The sequence below is a fragment of the Plecotus auritus genome, assembly GCF_963455305.1.
Source record: "Plecotus auritus genome assembly, chromosome: 8".
Classification (NCBI taxonomy): domain Eukaryota; kingdom Metazoa; phylum Chordata; class Mammalia; order Chiroptera; family Vespertilionidae; genus Plecotus; species Plecotus auritus.
Window position 1 is genome coordinate 15525176 of NC_137782.1, and position 18213 is coordinate 15543388.

At 36.6% G+C, this 18213-nt stretch overlaps 1 protein-coding gene across 2 annotated transcripts in view; it reads left to right on the forward strand.

The window, feature by feature from the left end:
• Positions 1-18213, forward strand: part of RIT2 (Ras like without CAAX 2) — a 259850-nt gene that overhangs the window by 86834 nt on the left and 154803 nt on the right. The window contains exon 3 of one of the 2 annotated variants that reach the window (XM_080683896.1): positions 7202-7275. In XM_080683896.1, coding sequence (XP_080540022.1) covers positions 7202-7275 — 74 coding nt within the window. The remainder of the gene's footprint in view (positions 1-7201; positions 7276-18213) is intronic. The other variant, XM_080683897.1, reaches the window with a different exon arrangement.

The following is an 18213-nucleotide window of genomic DNA, read 5'->3' on the forward strand; positions in this document are numbered from 1 at the left end:
AGAAATCAAATAAAGATTTTATAAATATCAGATAATAAGTGAAAATAGCATGCTTTTTTACAAGTTGTGTGAAATTGAGCAAATTATATAACTTCTCCAACCTTCAATTTCTCCTCTGTAAATGGAGGTGGGATAGTTCCTTCATAGGGTTATTATGAGAATTAAATGACATAATGGAATGTTAAAAAAAAATACATATATTTTTACCATGCCAGTACAGTGCCAATGCTCAATAAATGATAGTAATAAAGTTACAACTTAAAAAAAAACACCAATCTCTTGCTCACTTTTCATTGGAAATGGCCCCCTCACCTGTTCCACCATCCTGCCTGCTAGGTGATCCATTGGGGCTGGGCCCCCTGTCCGGCTCCCTCAGTGCCTGGGAGTCAGGTGGCAGCCCCGCCCCCTGCAGCCACCTCTGGTCACCATCTGCAGGGCGATTGGTGGGGTGATCAAGCCACTGCTCACACCTGCCTTGGCCTGCTCACCTGCTCCACCATCCCGCCACAGTCCTGCTCTCACTGGGGTCCATTAGGGCTGCAGAGCCTCCACTGCCACCCACTGCCAGCACGTGTTGCTGACGCCTGCCATGTTCTGCACTATCCCCTGGTGGTCAGAGCAAGTCATAGTGAGTGGTCAAACTCCTGGTCCAACCATGCCCGAAGGGACAATTTGCATATTAGGCTTTTATTATATAGGATTAGTATTTAAGAAGTCTTACCACTCCAGACAATGAAGGTATTCTCCTACAGTACTTCCTAGAAGCATTATTGTTTTACTTTGCATGTTTATATTTATAACCTGGCTAGCATTTATTTTACTGTAACCTGTTATGTAGTAGTCAAGTTCCATTATTTTTAATGTTTATATCTGAGAGCCCTCTTTCCTGAAAATACTTTCTTTTTCCTACTGCTCTGAGTGCCAATTCTGCCATCTAAAAAAGGGTTCATTAATGTATGGGTTCCCTGTTCTGTCAATTTATTTTTCTGTCCTTGTGCCAATATCACATTGTCTTAACTGCTGCAAATTAAGAGTAAGCCTTGATACATAGAAGAGATTATTGTTCTATTTTGAGATTGTCTCAACTATTTTGGACTCTTCTCATTTCCATATTTAGAATTAGTTGGTGGATCTCCAGTGTTCCCCCAAATCTGTTTGGAATGTATTTATTGTTAATTAGGGGAAATTAAAATCATTAAAATATTGAATCTTCTAATCTATAAACATGGCAAACACTTCCACTTATTTATATCATTTTTAATGTTTCTCATAAAGTCTTACAGCTTCTTAAGTAGAATTCTTGCAAAAATTTTAAAAGATTTATTCTTTGAAATTTGATTTTGTTATGATAATTAATACCATTAAATATCTTCATTTCTTATTTTTTTTGCTCATATATAGAAAAATTGTTCCCAGAAAACTTAATGTATTCATTTATTCAATTTGCAAATTTATGTCTGGAATCTTTGACATTTTATACATACCCAAAAGATATTTTCTATGAATAACATTTTCTCTTTATCAAGTTTATTCACATCAGGCATATTCTTGCCTAACTGAACAGGTTAGAACCACCAGTATAATGTGAATAAAAGTATTTATAATGAGTATTTATTCTTACCTTGTGTATAACCTCAGAGGAAGTGATTTTAGAATTTAATGTTCACTTTAAGTTTTAAGTAACCAGTGTTAGATTCTGTGCCTATCAGAGTGTGAAGCATAGATTACACACTCAAATACCTATTGACAACATTATTGATAAATATACTGATATATTAGATTTGTATCAGTGTTGACTCAGCCATGATTTAACTTTTTGTTCCAGTGAAAGTATCCAGTACAGTATGTTCCAAAATGCTTACACACACACACACACACACACACACACACACACACACTTAAGATAATTCATTTAAGTAATTCTTTGACAAAGTTCTTATAGATTATTCAAGCCTTTATATTTTATTGTCCTTTAAAAAATTGAATGACTAATATCTTAGAGGTATATACTAGCTCAGATATATATATATATATACATATACATATGTATATATATATGTATCTTCACTATAATACTAATTATCATACATTTCAGATATTCTGGGAAGGCATATAAGAAGTATTAAATTATCTTTACGATTTTTAAAATGTCATCTAGTGAAAGTTCAATGATCATCTAATATTTTCTCTCAGATACATATTGTGGTTTTAAGTTATCTTAATTTCATATTTATAACTAAATTATTTTAAAGTTATTTAAATATATATGTTTGTCCTACAAAGGAGTTAAATAAATTATTTTGGGTCAATTTTCCAGAACACCTTAAGTTTTTTTTAAATTAAATTAAAACTTCATATTTTTTTATAATTATTGAAAACATATCCTGCCAAATCCTCTATGATTTACTTGTTGGGAAGAAAGCATTTCCACATGGGTAAATATAAATAGCAGAAGTAGTTTAGATTTAATATAATTTCATGGTTAATTTGAAACAATATATATATTTTAAATTACAACATAACATGCCCAGAATTTGAATTGTGTGGGTTTTTTTATATTTTATTTTAAGCACCATGATACTTGCAACTTTTGTTGATCCTTCTGGAGCGCCTATGCATTGACTAGCATGTACTCTCATCTCCATCTTGCAAAAAAGATCAAGTGCCTGGCCAATCGTAACTTCAATATTTAGAGATAATTTTGAGACTTTAATACAGGTCTTTGATTATTACTTCTGGTAAAATACTGCTGGAGAGGGAGAGTGAAGAAGACACAGGCCAAGGGAAGCAATAGTCTCAAATCAAACATTCTTGTAAAAATGAATTTTACAGTGCTGGATGCCTCCAAGAAAGTGGCCCCATTGGGCTTTTCTGTGCAAACAATATCGTAGGCAGTTGCTGCCATTTCTGCCTGTTAAAGCTTTGTGTACATTTGGCCTCTTGCTTGGGAAGATAAATGAGCTCACTTCAGGGTTGGGTCTATAAGCAGATGATTGAATTTCAGGGAGGTGTTTATATGCATTCAAGAGGAGTATTTCTGTCACTGCATTTCTGCATGGGAGGTCACAAAGGGAGTGGATGGATGGAAACAGAAAGGAAGATTGTTTATTGAGAAGAAATGAAAGGGATTAGTTTCTGTGGCGGCCAGGCAGGTGACCTAGATTCACAACACCAGGATGTGTACTCTGATGGATACTTTTTAAAGGAGAGAAAGAAATCTTGGATATAGGGCCTGGCTTAATTTCTAGCCAATTCACATCAAGTCTCTTTGAAGGGTTTTTCTAATCCCAGAAGAAGCTTTTATTTGACATATTTTCATGTGCTGGGTTTATCTAGGGCTCAGATAATCACACAGTGAAGTTCTCATATGGATTACTCAGCATGATCCTGGCCTCAGCAGGCTCTTTTGGGGGCCTTTGAGTTGAAATGAGCAAAAATGAAATCTGAAAGACATGGGATCCTCGGGTCACAGAGCCCTTTCCAAAGTAACTATTCATATTTCCCTATGAAAATGAAAAACAACACTATGCATCTCCAAAAAGATTGCAAGTAATTCCACAAGATTTCTCTTTTGTGAAAGAAAGATCAGTGAGAATATAAAGGGCAGTGTAATAAAAAATAGAGAGACTGTGTGGTTGCCTGTACACTGAATGCTTTTAGGATGGCTGGGAGTTGCTAAAAACACACTAGGTTTACCTCCTTGCAAGTTATATTTCCCACAATTTCAGCTTTTTAGGACATAATTGTAAGGAATAAATTTCCTTGAAGGTAAGCTATATGTCCTATGCATTTTTGAATCTTCACATCCCACTGCATATATGTGTATCTTCCATTATGATTGTATAAGTTCCTTGAGAGTAGAGACCATGATATTGTGTATGTGTGTATTTGTGTACATTTGTGTTTGTATGTGTTCTTAATTTCAGCAGCTGGCAGAAATCTAATTTTGGGGGGAGAAGTTCAGTTTCATGCATTGAAAAAGTGCCTCCTGTGGTTGACCATCACTACTTTCTAAACCAAAAGGTTGTGGAAATAATTTATGTATTTGCATTTCAAAATCAACAGTATAAATAATTATTGAATTGTGTCAAAATTCAATGCTGTTCTAAATATTTTTCATGGTGATTCAGTTTGCTATTTACTTTTACAATAATTGGTGAATAAAATAATATAGAAATTGTAGACTGACTCTATGAGTTTGTGGGTTCAAGACCGAGAAGTTCCAAGCATGTTTCACTAATTATGATATACTCACTGTAGGTATTTGAACAGGCTGAAATATATAGGAAGGGATTGGCATGAATGAGGAAATAAACGGATTAATAAAGTAAGATTCTCAGCTCTCACCCCAGAGCATCAGACCCAGATATTCACTGTTTTCACTGAAATGATAAACAGATATGGCAAAGTACATAAGCAAAAACATTAAAATTTTTTGTAGTTTTCAGTGTACAAGTCTTCACCTCAGCTATTATAAATGGAATAATTTTTCTTAAATTTTATTTTATGTTCATTCTTATTGTTTAGATATACAACTGATTTTTGTGTGTTGACTTTGTAGCCTGAAACTTAGCTACATTTTTTTAGAAGTTCCATGTCGTGTGTGTGTGTGTGTGTGTGTGTGTGTGTGTGTGTGTGTGTGTGTGTGAAATCTTATAATTTTAAAAATTGGGGCATTAAGTACATTCACAATACTCTGCAATCATCACCATTATCCATTTCCAGAACTTTTTCATCTTCCCAAACAGAAATCTTGTACCCTTTAAGCAATACCTTCCCATTCACCCCTATTAACAGCCCCTGAATTCTTTAGAAACCATGAGCTTTCTACATGTAAGATCATGTTATCTGCTAATAGAAAATGGATGCATTTTATTTACTTTTCTTGCCATATTACTCTAGCTAAAACTTCCAGTACTATGTTAAATACCAATGTTTAAAGCAGTTTTGTTCCTGATCTTTGGGAAAAGCTTTTAGACTTTCACCATTGAGTTTAATGTCAGTATACAAAATTATGGTGCATGCATTTATTCCATTAACTGTTTCTCTAGGGAACATCACCAGGGCACCTCAGATCATGAGTTTTTCCTGATAAAGGAGAAATATACTTCACTTTGCTTTAAGCAGAAACTCCCTTTCTTATATTTTCATAGAGTGAGAAGGTTGTATCCTTCTCACTCTATGTACTCTACTTGACTGGAGTATCTGAATTTTTTATTTAGTAACCCATTTTTTCTTTTTAAATTGAGTTTATTGGAGTGACACTGGTTAAAAAAAAATTATAAAGGTTTCAGGTGCACAATTCCACAACACATAATCTGTACACTGCATTGTATGTTCACCATCCCAAGTCAGTCACCATTTATCCCCCTTATACTCTCCTCTACCTCCCTCAACCCCCTCCTCCTCAGCAATCATCACACTGTTGTTCATGTCCATGAATTTTTTATCTTTTTTTTCTTTTTGGCCCAATCCTAGCACCACCCCTCCCATCTACTCCCTACAGCCATCAGCCTGCTCACTATAAGTCTGTCTCTATTTTGCTTGTTAGTTCATTGTTCATTAGATTCCACATATGAGTGAAATCGTATGGCACTTGTCTTTCTTTGACTGGCTTATTTCACTTAGCATAATGCTCTCCAGGTATATTCATGCTGTCACAAAGGGTATGATTTCCTTTTTCATGGGTGAGTAGTATTCCATTCTATAAATGTATCACAGCTTTTTAAGCAGTATGGAGTTTCCTCAAAAAATTAAAAATAGAACTGCCTTATGACCCAGTGATTCCACTTCTGGCAATTTATTTGAAGAAACCTGAAACACTAATTTGAAAGAATATACACACCCCTATTTCATTGCCGCATTATTTACAATAGCCAAGATTTGGAACCAGCTCAAGTGTTCATCAGGATATTAGTAACCTATTTAGAAAGTTTTTTTTTTTTCTTTTGAGGTCTAAAAAATAATTATGTCTTTTCTGTTAACTATATCCTATCTAATAAAAGAGTAATATGCAAATTGACTGTACCTCTGCTACACCCACAAACCATGCCCACCAGCCAATCAGGAGCGAGTATGCAAATTAACCCAACCAAGATGGCTGCGGCCACAGAGTGAGCAGGAGGCTTGGGTTTCCCCGGCAATGGAGGAAGCCAAGCTCCCGCAGCCCTGGCCTCCGCTCAAGGCTACAAAGTTTCAATTATAGAAGATAAATAAATCCCAATAAAAATGGCAGCAGCCATGGAGCTGGAGAGAGCAGGAGGCTTGAGTTGCCTCTAGCAATGGAGGAAACCAAGCTCCCACAGCCCTGGCCTCCACTCAAGGCTACAAAGTTTCAATTATAGAAGATAAATAAATCCCAGATACCAGGGCCTCCACTTGGGTCGCCAGGGGGCATGGTCGCCCTGCAAACCACCACAGGCCCCTTGCCCAGGCCGCCCCATGCCCCAAGGAAACCCCCACCCTGATCTGGGACATCCTTAAGGGCAAACCAGCTGGCCCCCACCCATGCACCAGGACTCTATCTTATCTAATAAAAGAGTAATATGCAAACTGACCATCATTCCAACACACAAGATGGCTGCCCCCATGTGGAAACAAGATGGCTGCCACAAGATGGCCAGCAGGGCAGGGCAGTTGGGAGGGACCAGGTCTGCAAGGGAGGGCAGTTGGGGGTGATCAAGCCTGCAGGGGAGGGCAGTTAGGGGTGACCAGGCTGGCAGCAGAGGGAAGTTGGGGGCAACCGGGCCTGCAGGAAAGGGCAGTTGGGGGGGACCCAGGCCTGCAGGGGAGGGCAGTTAGGGGTGACCAGGCCTGCAGGGGAGGGCAGTTAGGGGCAATCAGGCTGGCAGGGGAGCAGTTAGGCATCAATCAGGTTGTCAGGGGAGTCGTTAGGGGGTGATCAGGCTGGCAGGCAGAAGTGGTTAGGGGCAATCAGGAAGGCAGGCAGGCAAGCAGTTGGGAGCCAGCAGTCCTGGATTGTGATAGGGATGTCCGACTGCCCATTTAGGCCCAATCCTACCAGTAAGATCGGGCCTAAACGGGCAGTTGGACTTCCCTCGAGGAGTCCCAGATTGGGAAGGGTACAGGCTGGGCTGAGGGACACACACCCCCTGTGCATGAATTTTGTGCACCAGGCCTCTAGTTTAAATATAAACTTTGTCTTGTGTTTTTTTGTTTTGTTTTGTTTTTTGTTTTTCAGAAGATGCTTATAAGACCCAGGTTAGGATTGACAATGAGCCAGCTTATTTGGACATCTTGGACACTGCTGGTCAGGTAAGTAATCTTCTTAGATCTCTCCAATCTCTGAGGCCAGTTTAAGCTTTAAGCTCAAATGCATTTACCACAAAGAAGATGAGTTTAATTACTTAAATAGATAAGAACAAATTTTCAACAGCAATCAGGAATTAAATAAGAAAAAAAATTACAGGAAAATGTGACTCATTGGCAACCAGAATATTTCAAGATTTCCTTAATTTTCTCAATATAAGAGTAGATGTAATATTGCTAGTGAGATTATATAAAGTAGTTTATTATTCTTCCTCAAATGTGCTCAGAACTATCTCTGAGACCCTAATATTAGGATGGCTTTTATTAGATAATTTTAATTGAATATAAAGAAGGAAGGTCTAGCAAATATACTCATGCAACCAAGGGTAGGCAGACAGTTCAATGGAATGAGTAACATAACCAAGATTTAGCATAACCTGACACATTATTTTAAAAATTTATAGATAGGAACAAGTAGAAAGAGAATTATGAGGAAGAAGAAGATACAATAACTTCTATGATATAAAAATAAAGATAGAACTAAAATACTACACAGCAGTGATAAATAAAATATGAGGAAAGGAATCAGAGTTAAAGTATTTCAAAGCCTTACAGTATTTTGGAGAAGAGTAGACATTTTTTTTAACTTCATAATTTTAAAATTATTAATATATCTATTAAATGACAAACACAGAAAAAATAGTTCTCTACTGTGTTATAAACCTAAAACTGCTCCAAAAATGAAATATGAAAAATATAACCTAAAAACTAGCAAATGGAAAGGGGAAGAATAAATTCTAAAGTTATGCATATAATATAAGGTTGAAAAGAAAGAAAATAAACAAAGAAGCATCTTACTAATAAAAGCCTATGTGGTTGTCATGACCTCACGCCTTGATGCCCTCACGTCATAACAATCCATCACCAGGAGGCTGCGTGCACAGTGGGTGCATGTGGGTGGGCGGGGCTGCATGTGCGGAGAGGCACATGTGGATGGGCAGGGACTTGACGCTGCATGCATGGCACAGAGGCGGGTCTCGATGGCTCCATGCGGCGAGGCTTGGGGGTCCTATGGCTCTGTGCAGTGTGAAGGCGGGACACCTGGCTTCAGCCTACCTCTTTGGGGCAATCCATCAAGGAGCCCCAGATGGGTGGGTGGGGCCTAGCTCTTTGGGGCAATCAATCACAGGGCTCCCGCACTGTGAGAGGGCACAGGCCAGGCTGGGGGACCCCCGAATTTCGTGCACCGAGCCTCTAGTAGTACAATAAATAAATATATCAGGAACCAAAATAAATGGAAATGTATATACCTTTAGACAAGTAAATTGGTAGCATCATTTTGAATAAAATAACAAAACTAACCTCTTGTACTTGTTTGGTTTATAAGAGAGACCAGGGTACAGAAAAGTGGCAAATAAAAAAAAAGATTATTTTAAAAAGTAGGCAAAAATAACCAATCCTAAAGCAGATATACCCGTATTAATATCAGACAAAATAGATTTTATTGAAAAAAAGCATTATTAAGATGTAAAAGTGTTGATTTTTAATAAAAATCATCAAAAATTATTAAAAACATTTGTCTGTAATATAAGACAAATAGAGTGAGATATATAGAATAATATATAAATCCAAACTCATGTATAGTGGGAAATTTTAATGCTCCTCTGTCAGTAAGTACTAGATTAAAAAAAATAATGTAGTTGTAGAAGATTTGAAAACCCATTTAATTTATACAGAATTCTGTAGTCAATATGAGAATAGGCATTATTGTCACACATATATGTGGTTTTACTTTTTTATTTATTTCTAATCTAAGCAAAGAATATGGTCTGTAGAAGATTGATTATTTGATATATGTAGAATTTTACTTTGACTTAGAGCGTGATAAAGCTTTGTAATATGTTTAAGCTAGTGGTTACCTCTTGAGGAGAAAGGGAAGAATCGGGAAAAGGGAGAGATACAAAGTAGGCTTCAACTATACATGTAATGATTTATGTTTCCCCAAGTTCTGATTTAAAAAACCTAGGTCATGGGTACAGAGATCTTCACTGTAATATTTTCCTTTGTACTTAACGCATATTTAAAAATATTTTATTATTTTATCTGTTTGATATAACTATTTAAAAAATAACTGCATTAATTGGAATACTGATACTGTATAAGCCACTGGAAATAGGTGGTCTCTTTCTATATTTATGAGATATATTCAGGCTATTTGAAATCCATATAGGAACAAACACATTTGGATAATGGACTAATGAGGGATATAATCTCTTGAAGCCTTAGAGAGATTTAAAATAGGAATATTTCTATTGGCTCATGGAAAAAATAATTAGACTATCAATTGTATAAAAATCTAAAGAGGTACAAAGGCCTATCACAATGTCCTTACTAATTCAATGCATGTGAAATGCAACTATGTGAGAGTAAATGTCTACATATCTGTGTGTATGTATGCATCTCACATTTTCAGTATGATTAATTGGTCATCCATAGTGTTACAACACTGGATGAACTGCTCAATAGTGATACAAGAAATTAAATTACTGTAGTCCCTGGCCTTGAAGAGTTACACTTTTATTTTTGCACATGTTTAAGAAAGAATCAACTCAAAACTGAAGAAAGAGAAGTCAAATTTTTACGCTGTGTCTTTAATCATATCACCTCTAACTTTCTCTTATAAACACTGACTGTTCCTTATCCAACCATGCTTAAAGCATCTAATTACTCACCAGTGTGATATGTAAAACATTAGGATTTATATTTATCATTTATATTTTTAACTGAAACTTGGCAATTTTAAAACTAAACCTGCCAAATTTTAAAGAAGTGTATAAATTTGATTTACTCATGGCATAAATATACTAAGTAAAATGACTACCAAGACTCTCTAAAGTATACTTTTATACAAAGATATGAAAAATAGAATGTCATTCAATGACCTCATCATTCAAAGCATTTCCCTCAGTCTTACATTTTTGTGGTGTACAATGCCAGAGCTTTTCATCCTATAATTACTGCTGGGCCACTGTGCAAACAGAACTTTTATGAAGAATGGTCCTTAGAAGAAACTCTGAAGTCAATTCATAATTGTTTCTACTTAATATCCATGTAAATGACTATGATTGTGAATATTTAATAAAATGGGGCTTAGAGGTGAAATATTTTAGTTCCTATGTTTACAAATAGAGATACTGGAGCTCAGAAGAGGCAAGTGGCTTACCCAAGATCACACGGCTTCTAAATGCTAACACTGGAGAGATTCAGGTGCTATCTACGCTCATGAGTCATTCCTGAAAGCCTACAGTGGCTACATTACTGCTCAAAACCATCTCTGTGAATAGTACTGGACTATTCATGACTAGTAATGCTTGCTACTTGTTTATTACTTTATTGACAATGTCAATTATATTTTTATTAAAAGTGTCTTAGTTGAAAACGGCCAGTACAGAAAACTGGCAAGAACAATGGCTCAAAAATTCAAGATGGTAAAATCAGGGAAGAATCTGAAGTGAAAAAAAAAATGCCATTAGTACAAGACTTTCTTTATAACCATCTTTTTTCATTCTTTACATCTTTTACAATGTTTTACACAAAAGATTTATCTTCCCTAACTCTAAATGTAAAGGGTATTTCTTTGCAGATTTTCCTTGAGTTACACCATCAGTATATTGGTCCATTAGGAAAAGATTTAGATGATATAAATATATAGCATTATTGCATCTATTTGGCATGTATGTGAATGATAAAATTATCAAGAACAATAGGGACAATCCATACCACTTTCTATAACTCTTATACAGCTATATTATGAAGAAGGGGCCCGGTTAGGAATACGTACTCAATAAATATGAATGAAACATTTGGGCATATGACCTGTATTTTTCCTATATCTGACATAAATGGGACGTGTAGAATTAAACAAAATACTTATTGTCTCTGTGATTCACTTTCTTCCCATTTTTAAAAATAAAGAGTTTAAATTAAATATTTAAAACATTTTGTGCTCTATCTATCGTTCTCAAAACTATTTCATTCATTCAACAGGAATTATTATGTTTTGGACAGTCATTATGCTCTCTCAACAGTGCTAGTCACTATGATAGATTCAAACAAATCTGAAAAATGTTTCCTGCCTTTAAGAATTTTGCACTTTAGCAGTAGAAGCAAGGTTTACCTAGATTGTTAAGAGAAAATGTCACTTCGGTATAAAGGCAGCTTTCAAATAAGTTAAAGAAAAACCAACTGTTTTTGCTCTGGCAAATGATAACCAGAAAAGAATAATGCAGGATGGCTTCTTCCAACAAAGCTTTAATTTCACTGAGATGAATTTATACACATCACTTCAAATTATGAGTCCGTTAAAAGAAAAACAAGTCGGTAAAATGGCTATCATCTTACATTATAGGAATAGGACATTTTGATGATATAACCAAAGGTATTACAAAAACTTTTTCTTTGATTTCTCTTTTTCCTTCCTTCAGGAATATAGTAATATTATGATGTTACTATGTTTTTCTCCATTTTGTGTGTGTGTAGGTAGGGATAGAGAGTAAGAGAGATTTGTGGGTGGGTTTGCAGCATCTTGTATATCTGGAAAGCCTCAAGGGGCTACAACAAGAATCAAAGGACTGAAAATGGAAAACTGGGTTCTTGACACTAAATCAAAGCTTAAGGAAGAAGCTTGATGTTTTTTTCTAGGTCATATTTCTACACTTTACAGCCCAGGTTGGCAGGTTGGGAACATATATGATAATAAGGGCATGAATTTAGCTGGCATGACCTATGGATCTTTGGTATGGTAAACAGATTGCAGTAGAAAATCACTTAGGAAATACCACTAGTTCTTATTATATACATTATAGCTAATATATCAAAATGTAAATTGGTCAGTTAGTCTTTACAAGGTTAAAAAATATTTTAAGTGAGGGACTATGTCTTTTATGTCACAGTCTACGACTGGTATCTTAGTAGATATACTGTAGGTGTTTCTTAATCATGTAGCTTTTTTCAGTCAATTGGGAAAGAAAAGAATAAATCCAGACCTTGTTTGTTTGGTTTTTTGTTTTAAGACTCTTGGTGAATATTTTCTGTTAATCTTATTCTAATCTCATTCCTTAGAATATGTGTTGCATTTTATTTAAAATTCAGAAACAGAGTTTGGGGAATCAAACTTCTCTATTAGAAATCAATTCTGCAATTAGGCAGCAAAGCTTCTGAAATGCTCCCACTCGAAGAACTCTGGTTGTTCTTTGGACCAACTACCAGTAAATAGCATGTGGGTTTTGACTTCAATAAGCAACTGGAGACAAACTGTGACCAAAAGAGCTGGAAAACATATTGCCCTAGAGCCATTAAGTACCTTCAAAATAAGAAAGTCTTCTAATCAACTTCCTTTGACCTGAGGGGCTGAATGCAAAGGCCACCTACCTATTCCATTAGCCCCCTGATGTCAGCACCAGGATTGGAAAGGAACTCACCCTTCTCCTTCCTTTTTCCTATTAGGCCCTTAGTTCTGCCAAGCCTCAGCTGGGGGCCTTTCAGGGCCATTGACATTGCCCAAGAATGCCAGGGGACAAAGGAGGGAGGATACAAACAGCCAAGCCCAACCTGCCTCCTCCACCACCTCAGGAGCCCCCGTGCCTGTCATGGAAAGGTACTCACCAAAGGGACATGACATTTCTCTCTATGTCCCTCATCCCAACCTTATTCTAGGACTAGGGCTGGCTCCTATGTTTCCATCAGTCTTCAGCCAAGTTCTGTGTTGGTCACACACACGCACACATGTGAAACCTTGGAGTTTACACTGAGCGGCCTAAGTTCTGGGACTCCGGGCTTCTCTGTTCCGGGGTCCCCTTTGCTCTACCAGGTTCATTCCAGATACCAGGGTTGGGGATCATGTCAGGCTCTGCCTTGCTTATGGGAATGCATTTTATTCTTTTCACATTGTTTTTACAGCCCTGCTTGGGCTGAGGAGAGGAGTTGGGATGGGCCTGGATCTTTTTTTCAGAACACTGATTAATGTCTGTTTCCATGCTATGGTTGCATTTCTGTTTTCTGAGAATGAGTCTGCATTCAATTCGAGAAGCAACACACACACACACACACACACGCACACACACACACACACACACAGAGAGAGAGAGAGAGAGAGAGAGAGAGAGAGAGAGAGAGGGAGAGAGAATTTGACAAGGAGCCACTTAATATAGGATTATCTCGGAGACTGTTATCTGTATTTCTAAACATGCTCTGAATTCTGAATTCTTTTTAATGAAAATTAAAATAACAATGAACATCTCATTCAGAGATTACTCAAAGTTATAGGGGGTCTATGTTAGAATAGCAGTTTGAAAACTAAATGATAAGTTTACCCACTAGGATAACAAGTATCTTTAGTATCACTAAGAAATCAAAATACATGTTTGATGCAAAGCTGTTTGACTCCCAAAGGCTCTTCAAATAAACACACATTCATCCCCTAAACTTAATACTTCCATGTGTTGTTCTGACAGTTATCTAGGTCCTTCTATGCTATTATCCAAAAATACGGTTCTCTCTTCCTGAATTAATTTAGTTTCAAATGAAAGCTAAAATATCCTATCTAATGGAAAACCAAAAAGCATTTTTATCAGTAATAGTTTAATGGATCATAAACGGAGTCTCTCAAAGTATAAAAATAGTTTTAAAATCATTTTAAATGGGCCTCCCCTTCCTACGTTCTTTGTTGTTGATGGTTTTTTCCCTACTATAATCCAGGAAAGCCCCATTTATGATAAAATGCAAAGTGCTATTACTTTTCTCTGCAGATATCCCATTTTGATTTCAAAATCAAATTGCTGTTCTGGGAAACCCAAAGTGCTTCCTTTATCGAATGCCTGACTATTTTATTTTGGACAGGCTTCATGTATAAATTTGGTAGAGGTCTGCCTTTATAGCTACCCATGCTCTAACTCCTAATTTTGCTCTCATTTATCCTCATACCTGAAATTTCAGAGAAAATAAAATTTGAGTCACGGAGCAATAAAAAAATAGGCATGATACAGAAGAAACAGACATTTTTGCAAGAAAACATACCAAAGCTGTAATGAGCAAAATCCAGCCAAATATCATCTTCTCATTAAACTACAGAAAGTCAATGAAACCAGTACAATTACAGGAGCTCTGGTGCCAGTGATTTGTGAATAACAGGCCATCCTTCCTTGCTGAGAGCATAATGTATTAGGGTTCTCCAGAGAAACAGAACCAATAGGATATCTATGCAAATAGATATAGAGAGATACTAGTATAGGTATAGAGATAGAGATGAAGGTGAACAAAAGAAGGTTCACAGTTGTGAGTATGCAAAAACACATTTATTCTTGTATTATTCATTATTAATTTGTATTTTTCCATATGAACAAAGGTAAACCTTCTTTTGCCCACCCCTGTATAGATATAGATAATGGGAGAGATTTACTGAAGTAATTGACTCATACAATTATAGGGGCCAAGAAACCCCACAACCTGCAGAGGGAGAATCAGGAAAGCCTCTGATGTTAAGGCTAAAGGCCTGAGAATTTCGGGCCTGATGTAACCCCTGATTGAGTCAAAAAGTTCAAGAACTAAGAGCTCCTATGTTAGCGGAGGAGAAAATGTATATTTTAGCTAAGCAGAGAAAGAGCTAATTCACCCTTCCTCCCCCTTTTGGTTCTGTTTGGATCCTCCAGGGATTGAATGATGCCCACCCACTTTGGGGAGGGCCATCTGCTTCACTCAGTTCACTGATTTAAATGCTAATCTCTCCCAGAAACACCCTGAAAGATTCACCCAGAAAAGATGTAACCAGCTATTTAGGGATTCCTTAGCTCAGTCAGGTCGACACAAAAAATTAACCATGATAAATACCATTTGGGAAGGCTCTTCTACTAATTGGTATCAATATCACATGGCTTCATTTCAGTAGTTGTGTTAGTTAAAGAAGAATTATTGCTTCTTTCATTTTGTGGCTCTGGTGAGACCATTTGACATGTAGCCTAAGGAAACAATACATCTAGGGACTCCAAGGATGTACTTATAAAATTTAATTGTGGGGGTCAAGTCACTTATGGGCTCACATGTCTTCACCGTAGGACAACATGGTACCATGTCTGCTCCTATCTTGATCTTCACTCCAGTTGTAGACACGAGAAATGTGTAGTTATAATTCAGTCAGTTAGCAGATGGGTAGTAATAGAATAAGTAGGTTCACAGTTGTGAGTATGCAAAAACACATTTATTCTTGTATTATTCATTATAATTTGCTGGAGTTTTGGATTATTTTTTATCTAGGTCTTGATGAGAATTTCAGTATTTGTGTAATCATAAGAGGGATTCAGCATTCCTAAATTGGATCTGCATTAAAATGTCCAGCAGTAAACTGATCAGCCCTATTGTCCACTCATTTACAAAAATCCACTTCTGGAGTAACTGGTAACAACTTGTATAACATTTCTAACTAGACATTTATTCATCTTTGAGAGAAGAAACACTGTAGAATTTGAAATACTTTAGGAAGAAGGAAAATTCCTGAATTGCTTTTATACACGAGAATTAGAGTGAATGCCAGCTGGGTATAGAGTGACTATAAAAGTCATGCCTTTTGATTTTTTTACTGGTTTATGTATAAGCCTTATAAACTACAATGCATTTTAAAATAATCCCCAAGGCTATATTACCTGTTCATTCCATGAATAACATAGTCTTGAAATATGGCACCACATCTGGAATTCTATAAACCAGTCTCTCTAAGGTGCACTGAGAACCTTCAAGAGCATAAATAATTAACAAAATCTAACAAACAAGTAATTTTATATGTCATAAAAACTTTAGAAGAAAGGTAATCGATTAAAATATACAAATATATGATATTCTGAGAAGCATGTTTAATAACACAAAGATTTTTTTCTATTCTGAGAGAATGAAGATTAATACATATGTTCCTTTAAAAATAATAATATACTTGGCAGCATATTTTCTGGTAATAGCAAATGATGTAATCTTAATGAATGTATTAGCCTATACCAGTGGTCGGCAAACTCATTAGTCAACAGAGCCAAATATCAACAGTACAATGATTGAAATTTCTTTTGAGAGCCAAATTTTTTAAACTTAAACTATATAGATAGGTACATTGTTATTAACTTAATTAGGGTACTCCTAAGCTGGCCTTTGATAAAAATGTCCTCAATCTGATTGAGGTACACTCAAGGGGCCAAAGAGCCGCATGTGGCTCGTGAGCCACGGTTTGCCAACCACTGGCTTATACCATTGGCATAGGACCTGTTAAGAAAATATAGTTGGAAAAATATTTTCACAGTTTATTAATATTGCAGAACTGCTAGTGTTGATCTTCAGCTTGGACTCATGATTATTTATGATTACTACTACACATGTTGGCAGTAACTAAAGAAATGTGCCCCAAATCTTCCTAATTTTACATGCTTTCTAGGATTTTTGCCCATATAAGTTTGTTCATGATGTTATAGATCTAAGTTGTTATAAATCTCAGTAACATAGATTTCTGTGACAATTCTTAAAATTCCTTCTGAGGTGATCCTTAGAACAGTGAAGATTCTGTGTCCTTGGTAATACACCACAGAAGAGCAAAGCTTGTACAGGGCTTGAGACATTCCAATTGATATTTTAAAATTCTCATTCAATAATATGCGAGAGGGAGAGAGAGGGGGAGAGAGAGGGAGAAACATGGAGAAACATGGATAGGCTGCCTTCTTCAAGTGCCCCTACCAGGGATCAAACCCGCAACCTGGGTATGTGCCCTGACCATGAATTGAACTGGCTACTTTTCAGTGCACAAGATGATGCTCATCCAACTGAGCTACTATGGATGGGCTCTGATTAATCTATGGAAATAAGTTTTCTGATTATTTGTTATTAATATCATTTATTTTTATCTCATTACCTGTTTGGGAATATGTATAGTCTCATTCATATTTTCTTATAAATTTACCTTTGCTAAATTTACTTTAGTGAAGAAATACCAGCTGATACCACATGCATTATGATCTCCCTAGTTATCAGCTTAGAAATTTCTCAGAAACATATGTAGGCATAAGATAAATGACTCAGTTATCTATATATATAAAAGCCTTAGCGACCAAAGGATCAAAGGACTGGTCATTATGACGCGCACTGACTCCAGGGGGAAGACGCTCAATGAAGGAGCTGCACCGTGGTGGTCACTGTGCTCCCACAGCCAACCTCCCGAGGTAACACCCCCCGGCCAGCTGGCTCCGATAGGCCCTGATTGCTGGCCAGGCCAAGGGACCTCACCCATGCACAAATTCGTGCACCAGGCCTCTAGTTTTCCATAAGCTGTAATGTCTTCACCAGGCTTGTGACAGAATAACTCACTCTGTTTTTCTACTTGTTACAATAGGAAATCTTTTAACCAGCCTTTTTTTTTTAACTCACCCATGGGTTAGCCAGCAGCCCCTACTCCTTCTCTAAATCCTGATTCATTTTGGCAGCCAGATTACTTGCCACTCCACCTGCAACCAGCTATCCCCACATGCTTCCAAGAGTCAGTGATGTTGGTTCCTCAACCAGATTATCATGTAGTACCTAATTTTGTAACTATGTTATTTAAGTAAGTTAATGAACTGAAAGAATATTTTAAGAAGAGACTCAACATTTTTAATTGATTTTAGAGAGAGAGAAAGAAAATTGATTTGTTGTCCCACTTATGTACTCTTTTTTATTAGTTGCTTATTATATGTGCCCTGACTGAAGGTCAAACTTGCAACCTTGGCATATCAGGATGACACTCTAACCAACTAAGCTATCTGGCCAGGGCTGAGAGTAACCTTTTAACCTAAGTTGAGTCTGTTTCATAATGGTGTGAATTGATGAGTCTCAGCTACCTCATATATCCAATTGTCATTGAAATAGGAGTGGACAAGATGGTTT